The following is a 9,984-nucleotide window of genomic DNA, read 5'->3' as shown; positions in this document are numbered from 1 at the left end:
AAACCACAGATTATATTCCCCTTTTTCCAAACAGACGTCATTTTATTTGTTATTCTCCTATCTCAAGTATGCCTAAACCTCCTCGCGACAAAGATTTTCCTATTTTTTCATCGCCCGGCTCGTCTATCGGGAGGAAGAAAACTAAGGGCCAATCCCAATTCTACCCCTTTCCCCTAGCCCTACCCCTTCGCCTTCCCCTTGACCCTTGAAACAGAGTGGCAATGCGTAGGGGTGAAAATATTCCCCTAAGAAATGGGACACCACTACGCCTCCGTTAAACGTCATTATAAGTCGTCGCTAGCGCCTACGTCACAGGAGATGCGCCGATGTTTATCACAACTTCCAAGATCCCGTCGACAGCTGCAGTTATCTCAGTCGCGTGGGTTACAGCTATTTTCTTGCATCTTGTGAAGTTCGCAGGAAACAACGGAGACGACGAAAATATGTTGCGGGACTATCGTTAGCAAACTACAGTAATTTTAGCGATTTTTTTTTTTTTACAAACGTTTCTGTGAAGAAACTGACTGTAAATATGAACACAATATTGAATGTAACATAAAGCAAATCATTATTTGTCGTTATAATACTTATTAAAGCCACAAATACTTAAATTTATGGGTCTCCTTTCTCGCTTGGGCAGCCAGCCTGGGTTAGCAGTGACACTTCTCATACCCCTTCGTTTGAAGTGTGCTCCCGAAAAATCTTCGTTTGAAGGGCTATCTGGCCCTTCACCCTAGCCCTCCCCCTCCAACCAAAAGAGAATTGTGACAGCCCTACCCCTTCACGTGGACACGCAAAACGGAGGGGAAGGGGAAAGTGAAGGGGTAAGGGGTAGAATTGGGATTGGCCCTAAGACTCAGCCAACCGCATGTTCCTCTGCTGAGGATCACCATGGCGAAACCACGGGCGAAACGAGCCCTGTGGGAGCTATCGGCACGGCAACAATGGATCAGTTTTTGACGGAAATCCAATCAGTAGCATCGCGTGCACAGCTTCACTACTTCCTGAATTTCAGCCAGTTCCTTGTTTCCTGTCACAGACCGGCTCATAGCCTGTGACAAAAATGAGGGGACACAAACAACAGGTATGGGCCAATCAAAAAAAGTTCTTTATTGTAAATAAGGAAGTTAACTATAAACAAAGAAAAGGGAATGAGGTGTGAAAATGGCATAATGTAAGGTGTGTGTAAAGTGCAGGGATGCGTGAATCTGTGTGTGCAAACATGACTGAGTGAAAACTAAGCAAAACTACAAAGGAACAAACAGGATCATACCTGGAGGAGCAGAGACAGAGAGAAATGTGGTAAGTGAAGCAGTTTAAATACCCTGAGCCCAGGTGGCTCCAATCACTAACGACCCTCCTACACCTGCAGGAGGAACCGCCGTGACATTCCTGTCTGTCATTATTGGACACATTGATTAATTCAGGTGTGCTTGACCTCAGTAGTCACGGCAACAATAATCAGACACACCTGAATTAATCCATTTTGCCCAATAATGGCAGACAGGAAACAAGGAGCTGGCTGAAGTTCAGGAAGTAGTGCAGCTGTGCATAAAGCCCATTGGGCATTGTTTCTGACCATGTCCATCCCTTTATGCCTACCATGTGCCCATCCTCTGATGGCTACTTCCAGCAGGATAATGCGCCAAAGCTCGAAATATTTCAAATTGGTTTCTTGAACATGGCAATGAGTTGACTGTACTAAAATGGCCGCCACAGTCACCAGATCTCAACCCAATAGAGCATCTTTGGGATGAGGTGGAACGGGAGCTTCGTGCCCTGGATGTGCATCCCACAAATCTCCATCAACTGCAAGATGCTATCCTATCAATATGGGCCAACATTTCTAAAGAATGCTTTCAACACCTTATTGAATCAATGCCACGTAGAATTAAGGCAGTTCTGGAGGTGGAACAAACATGCACAGGGGGGTCAAACACAGTATAATGTGGTGTTCCTTATAATCCTTTAGGTGAGTGTATATATCTTCATGAGAGCCAAGCAGACTCTCATGGAAACCCTGTCATGAAAAAAATATTATTACACACTAACTAGCACGCTTTGCTAGCTAAACAAAATGAAAACTTGCTGGATCTAATTCTGTTTTAAAGCATGTATTTACGTTTGGTATTGTAGTACTGTTACTTTATGTACTATAAAGTTCTCTCATGGGTAAATGACACATTATGTATTGCAGTAACGTTGTCTCTGGTCTTCTGGGCTGTGCACATTCATGCTTCCAGGAGATGTGGCTTTGGACGGCGATTTGCAGGGAGGGTGGGACGTATGCTTTAACTGCTATCAGGCTAAAGTTAGCATTTTCGCCAATATTCAACAGCACCTTTAAGTTACGTGGACCGTCAAAGGAGGAACAAATTCAGATTTCATTAAAAAATGTGTTTGTTTGTTATTAGAAGATTAACAAAAGTCTTACAAGTTTGAAATAACATGAGAGTGAGTAATAGAGCATCACAGTCCCGCCCACAGCCCGAGAGAGCGCTGGTGCCGGAAGTAAATTTCCCATTCATTTCTCCCATTGACATTTTGTAAAATCCATATCTAAAGAGTATTAGAGCATGTCTGAGGATAATCAGCTACGGCTGAACTCATAAGCATACGATACAACACATCATTTCGAGTGAAACAACGAAGAGAAAATACAAAAAAAGTCGAGGGTACAAGCCTGTGTACATGTTTTCATTTCCGAGCAAAGGAACTACTCCTCCCATAAACCACCGCGCCTCAATGAAGTCGTCTGAAAACCACCGTGAAAGAGCCTTTTGAGCGACTTCCAAATCTGACGACGGGCACGTGAACTTTTTCCTCCAGTGAATTTTATATAGTGAATGTACAGGGAAACCCATTTTCCTCGATTTACTGAAGCAAACGCATTTGCAGCTCAACAAGCAAAAACATTGAGTATCTGGCTCGCTCATTAGCTAAGCTGTGACAACTGCACATCCAATGGCGCGCGGGCGTCTCAGAAGTGCGACCAATGAACTTAGCCCTACGTCATCACGCGATCTTCAGTCTTCACGTACCTTCGCGGGGTTTCAGACACGTGACACGACTTCCACCAATCAGATGCATCACTGTTGGATTGTGGGATTGTTCAGGATTGTGGGTAATGAAGTACTTATCCAATACATCGCGAATAAAAGGCATTTATCTTAAAACAAGGTTAGTGCCCCATGAACTTTTGGCGTTTATATGAGCACATACAATCACTTAGTACAGCCGTAGCTGGTTTTAAGTCTACCGTGCATGGTTACGTTTTTATGGCTTATATCTCAAATGTCAATGGAGAAATTGTATTGAATTTTTACTTCCGGCACCGGCTGTGGGTGGGACTGTGATGCTCTATTGATGACTTCATTTTTGGGTAAACTGACTCTTTAAGGCTTACTTTATGACTGACACCCTTTTTCACAGTGATTGCATGTGTATGGCTTCTTTCCAGTGTCAATTCTCATGAGAGTGTTGATGTTTCCTTAAAGGAAACAAGTCCACAGTGACAACACATGAAATACTGCTCTCCAATGTGAGTTATGTGGCTCTTAAGGTGTTTCTATTCTGTGAACTTCTTTCTCACTTACGACATCGTAAATCCATATGTTGCAAATAAGGGTTTCTTTACATGTATAACTGACGTGAACTCATGTCTGAAGACTTTCTTTCAAGAAATGTTCTTCCCACACAGTTTACAGGTCTAAGGACACACTTTCCAAAGCGAATTCTCATGTGGACTTCAAGGTTTCCTTTTTGGGTGAAACTTATTCATCACTGCAGGTCAACAGCTTTTTTCCAGTGTGAATTCTCATGTGCCTTTTAAGGGTTCCTTTTTCAGTGAATCTTTTTCCACAGTGTTGGCAGGTGAAAGGCTTCTCTCCTGTGTGAATTCTCATGTGAACGTTAAGGTTTCCTTTTTGAGTGAAACTCTTTCCACACTGTTGGCAGGTGAAAGGCTTCTCTCCAGTGTGAATTCTCATGTGGATTTCAAGGTGTCCTGTTTCTGTGAAATTCTTTCCACAGAATTTGCAGGTAAAAGGCTTCTTTCCATTGTGAATTCTCAAGTGCCTTACAAGGCTTCCTTTTTCAGTGAAACTTTTTTCACAGTGTTGGCAGCTGTAAGGCTTCTCTCCTGTATGAATTCTCACATGGGATTTAAGGTGACCTTTTACAGTGAAACTCTTTCCACATTGAGGGCATGTGTAAGGCTTTTCTCCAGAGTGAATTCTCATGTGGATGTTCAGGGTTCCTTGTTGAGTGAAACTTTTTCCACACTCATGGCATTCGAAAGGCTTCTCTCCAGTGTGAATTTTCATGTGCCTGGTAAGGCGGTTCATGTCTGGGAAGCTCTTTCCACACTGATGACAACAGTTCTCTCTTGAGTGAGTCCTGAAATGGTTATAAAGGTTTACTTTACGAGTGAATCTCTTTCCACACTGATCACATGTGAACGGCTTCTCTCCAGCGTGAATGCTTAAGTGATAGCTAAGGTTTTGTTCCTTTCTGAAACTTACTCCACACTGTTGGCAGGTGTAAGGCTTCTCTTCATTGTGAATTTTCATGTGGACTTTAAGGTGTCCATTCTGAGTGAAACTTACTCCACACTGTTGGCAGGTGAAAGGCTTCTCTCCATTGTGAATTCTCATGTGGACTTTAAGGTTTCCATGACGACTGAAACTCTTTACACATATAAAGCAAGTTAAAGAATTACTAGTTCCTGTCTTTTGAGCTATATTTCGAGAGGAATTCTTTTCAGTCTGTGAGTAACTAAAAGACTTGTCTCCAGTTATGAAATTAGGATGTTTCTCATGCTGCTCTTTCTCTTCATTTTCTTTCAGGTTTTCACACTCCTCTTTCAGTGGCATCAGGTCTAAGACAAGAAGAGGCATATACAAATTAACTCCAGCATATTGGCAAAAAAACAACAGAAATCAAAACATTTAGGCATTTAAAGCATCAAAGCCAATAACATGTATGCTAGATCATTTACCCAACTAAGCTACTGAAGGAAATGACCTGTAACCTCAGAAACTCAACTCTTCAATGCTTGTAACTCTTCACAGATTTTCATTGATTTTAGTCAGAATTTAAGCCCTATTGTATTATTTGTGATCACAGCGAAATCTCTTTTCTAGTGAAATTAGGTCTTTCAACAACATAGCATGACAATCTCCTGGATATCTTGAGATTCATGTTGACATTTGTGGACAAGCAATGGTACAAGTTTAGGTCCAAACAATTAAACTGCTAACACTGTGTTAGTGTAAATGAAGAGACATCTCATTAAATACAATTATGGTGTGCCACAGGGCTCAGTATTAGGTCCTCTGCTTTTTTTCCTTGTATATGCTTCCCCTGAGGGACATAATCATTAGATTTCACTATGTTATGCAGATGATACTCAGTTTTACATTTCCTCATATCATGACAAAATTAGCCCATTGGAAATATGAATAATTATAACTTGTTATAATTTATTATACATATTTGGATTGTAATTAACTTGATGTAGTAAAATTAAAATTACAAGCAATTAAACTTTGTCTAGCAAACACTCTTTAATTGTCTATCATCTCCAAGGAATATCATTTTTGTGGCTACTGGAAGGGAAACGTCAATTTAGCTTAAGGGGAATTATTCATTAATTTATTGGGAATTTTGAAAGAATCACTCAATTTATGGCAAAGCAAATGACTCGTACAGTGTTCACTTGAACGGGCCGTAGTTATCAGCTTTGCAGAGGATGAATATCTAATCAAGTGAAAACTATGGAATGCCAAAGCTGACTTAATTAAAAATAAATATATACATAAATAAATATACGAAGAAATGTAAAAAAGCAAAAATACAAAAATAAATACATAATTAAATATACAAAGAAATGTAAAAAAAGTAAAAAATAAATGAGTATTTATACTTTTATTTCCATATTTATGTATAATTGTATTTTTCACACATTTATTTATTTATTTCTACATTTATTCATTTCCACTTTTATTTATTTCCACATTCATTTATGTATTTATGTTTTTATGTCTACATTTATTTATTTCTACATTTATTTATTTCCACATTTAATTATTTTCACATTTATTTATTCCAACATTTCTTTCTCTGTATTCTAATGAGGGGGGTGTGTTTTAACACAGACATCAGCAATCGACCTCAGAATGGCAGTGCTGAAACTTTGAGGCCACAGTGACACCTTGTGGTGTGTGACCAAACGAAGATGAGTTGGCCGAACTGAAGAGAAGAAGCGCCATCATGAACATGTGAATGTGAAGGATCTGGAGAGATTCTGTATGGAGGAATGGTCCCTGATCTGGTGCTCTCCAAACTCATCAGGGATTATAAAACAAATGTTTTTTAAGATGCAGTTACATAATAAAGTAATATAAATAAAATCTTTTCATTGTGTAAAATTAATCTGAACTGAAAACACAAGACTTGTTTGTCCTAATTTGATCCGTAATGTCATAATAACAAATGCTCAAGGTGAAGTCAGGATTGTCTCAGGACTGTCTGGTTATGTGATCTCACACTCAGTGTTAAATATAACTGAATTAATTAGGACACTCTTCATAAATATCACTAATTTCTGTAGAGCTGGATATTTTAATAAGGACCAAATGACTTTTAGAATGAGACCAACCTGTTTGTTCTTCAGTCTCTTCATGTTTCACACTGAATGTTTCTTCAATCTTCAAGTCTTCACGCTCCTCTTTAATAAACACCATCTTTATAATAGTGTCACGTGGATCTCAGCCGCTTCACTGGGAGTTTTTCTGTTTGTCCTGTTTAAGATGAGAATAATTAACAGAAAGAAAAACACTCCAAACTAAATCTCTGAGAGCGTCTCAATCAGATCTAGTTCAGTAGTTCAGTTCACTGGTAAGAGAGTCAGTCAGAGAGAGAGAGAGTTAATGGACTTAAATGACCTGGGGCCTCATTTATAAAACTTTGCGTAGGATTTGCGTCAGAAGTGGCGTACGGATGAAACATACGACGTGCGTACGCACAGAAATATTTGGATTTATAAAACCGTGCGCACGCACATCCTACGCATTTTTCCCAATAAATCACTATCAATTCTAAATGTAGCGCAGCTTTTGCGACTTCATGTCACGCCCATAGTTGCCCATAAATAGTCTGTGAAACGCCCAAAAGTTAATATTCATGAATTGCGAAATCATGTTAAACACAGAGATGAATTAAAAAAAAACGTAACTTCACTCAATGTGAAGTAGAAGTTATCGTTGGCGACCCAGATAGCAAACTGACATTGAATCAACGTGGAAATATGACATCGAAACAACGTTGATCTGACATTGTTTTGCTCATCGAATTAACGTTGAACCAACGTCAGACACGTCATTCTTTCAAAACTAACGGAAAATCAACTTGAAATCAACGCGTTGTTTCAACGTTATGAAAGCAAACCAATTTTCGATTTTCATTTAGCTTTGAAGAATGCCGCGTCTGACGTTGGTTCAACGTTAATTCGATGAGCAAAATCAACGTTGTTTCAATGTCATGAGAAACGTCGTTTCCACGTTGAATCAATGTCAGTTTGCTGTCTGGGGAGGTGGAAAAGAGGAGAAAAATGTTGTTTGTAAGGCACACTGTGGGCATTACTAATGCCAAAAAGCCACTTGAGTGGCAAAAGTTTGCAGACGCTGTAAATGTTGTAGCCTCACAACCTCGGACTGTGGCCGAAATAAAAAAGAAATTGTCGGACATCAAAGTCAAGGCAAAAAAGCGTCTAGTCATTAATTCATTTAGAGAGATGGCCAAGGAGTTGGGCGAAATCAAGACTGTCCTAACTGAAATAAACTGCACAATGAGGGAATTCTTGAATAGATAATATATTTTTTCCACACCTGTTGTGAAGATGATGCGTTCACTCCGAATCCTTCCATTTAATCGCCACATCTTCTAAGAGCTCAAGATCATTGTGTGTCATTATACGCATTGTGATGGGGCATTTTATTTACATCCATTTAATTCTGCATCTGACAAGCTACGGATGTCGGTTATAATCTAATTGGGATATAGTTCAGCGCAAATGTAATTTCTTGCAGCTTTCTGAATGGTTGAGACACGTCATACGTTACTTTATCAAAAATAAAACAAACTAAAGGCATATACGTGAATACCATGATTCCGTAGCTGATGAAGATATTTTTTACAATGAAAACAACTTTCCCCAGTGGACAAATAATACATCTATCTATCTATATATCTCCCTAATTATCTATCTATCTGACTGACTATCTAATTGCTATATCTGCTCCGTTAGACGGACATATTGGCGAGAATATCAGTTTTGTACATTATTTCGTTCTGTTTACCATCTTATTCATGAGGATGAATTGCCAATATTATTGAAGAACATCTTTCTTTTTGGAAATATGTGTTAATTTGCATTTCTGTTACAGATCGATCAAACGGGTGTTCTTGTAGGTTGTTAATTGTAAGACTTGCTTTATGAAGTCTTCGTGTTATTTATGAGAGGCAGTATTGCCATTTATTTTACACAACCGTCTACAGTTTCACACACTTTCACGTGTTTTTTCCAACTACCGACGGTGTCGCCATTTCTCATTTCACCCGTTTTTGTGCGTACGCCTGGGTCAGAGTTTTTGGGACCGCACATTTTACCGTCAAGTTTGCTTTTTATAAATACCAACTATTGCGTAGAGAGCGGCGTACGCCTTCTTTTGTGCGAACGCAACGTTTATAAATGAGGCCCCTGATTAGACTAAAAACAGTCTAAACTAAATCTCTGAGAGTGTCTCAATCAGATCTAGTTCAGTAGCTTAGTTCACTGGTAAGAGAGTCAGTCAGAGAGAGTTAATGGACTTAAATGATCTGATTAGATTAAAAACACTGTAAACTAAATCTCTGAGAGCGTCTCAATCAGATCTAGTTCAGTAGTTCAGTTCACTGGTAAGAGAGTCAGTCAGTCAGAGAGAGTTAATGGACTTAAATGACCTGATTAGACTAAAACACTCTAAACTAAATCTCTGAGAGCGTCTCAATCAGATCTAGTTCAGTAGTTCAGTTCACTGGTAAGAGAGTCAGTCAGAGAGAGAGAGAGAGTTAATGGACTTGGAGAGTTGCGTTAATAAAATAATGCAAACTACAGACATTTCATATAGCTAGTTATTGTTTTTATTCGATGTTTAATAATTTGTAGATTACACATAATAGACAAATATAATAAATACATATAACTTAAACATTTGCAATGGATTTGCGACGTGCAGGTGACGTCAGCGCGCGCTGTTGCGAGGCTACAAGTGAATCCTTTAGTGAGTTGGTTCAAACGACTCGTTTCGAATTGCTCATTTTCTCTCCTTCACCACTAACCAGTGTGTGAATTAGTGTTTACGATGAGCTAATTCACGAAATAGGGGGCGAAATGAGACGCACTCTTTCTGTTGCTCAAGTGGGGATGAGCATTACTCACAAAAATATCTTTTATCAATGCTAGATAAAACATTACAATGTTACATTCAGTTATAAATAGTTAGTTTTGAAGTTATTTGAATAACTAGAACATTTCATTAGCGGTTTGTATTAATTAAAACATTTAAAATGCTTCAAAACACAAACCTGTCTTCAGCCGAATCACAACAGTGGCTGGAGCTCGGCGCACCGTTAAAACGTCACATCGGATTACCAAAATAAAAGTCCTGTTCACAACTTCACACGCTAAAATATATAAAGTGCATAGAAATGTGCATTTAAAAAAACAAATAATAATAGGACACGTCATTGCATGAAGATTTAAATTCTTGTTGAAATATATATTTAAATGCATGTGATCTGCTAAAAAGAACTATTAATTTTAAACCACATGATATTCGGTGTAATAGACAAAACAGTAATGAGTGTAGAAACCTTTTATTTTATTGTAGACTTTAGTAATGTTGAGTGTATTATTATTTCATTTTTGTTTGATGCATTACT

At 38.7% G+C, this 9,984-nt stretch overlaps 1 protein-coding gene across 1 annotated transcript; it reads right to left on the bottom strand.

The window, feature by feature from the left end:
- Positions 1 to 2,098: 2,098 nt before the first annotated feature.
- On the bottom strand, positions 2,099 to 9,689 carry LOC120463687 (uncharacterized). The gene is made up of 3 exons (XM_039652968.2): positions 9,628 to 9,689; positions 6,662 to 6,803; positions 2,099 to 4,879 (listed from the first exon to the last, which is right to left on the bottom strand). The coding sequence occupies exons 2-3, from the start codon at positions 6,744 to 6,746 to the stop codon at positions 3,774 to 3,776; spliced, it is 1,191 nt and encodes a 396-aa protein (XP_039508902.2). The 5' UTR covers positions 6,747 to 6,803; positions 9,628 to 9,689; the 3' UTR covers positions 2,099 to 3,773.
- Between the last annotated feature and the right edge of the window lie 295 nt (positions 9,690 to 9,984).

This window comes from Pimephales promelas, chromosome 24 (genome assembly GCF_988280905.1).
Source record: "Pimephales promelas chromosome 24, fPimPro1.hap1.1, whole genome shotgun sequence".
Classification (NCBI taxonomy): Eukaryota; Metazoa; Chordata; class Actinopteri; order Cypriniformes; family Leuciscidae; genus Pimephales; species Pimephales promelas.
The sequence above is the reverse complement of the archived record's forward strand: the minus strand, read 5'-3'. Positions and strand labels throughout refer to the sequence as shown.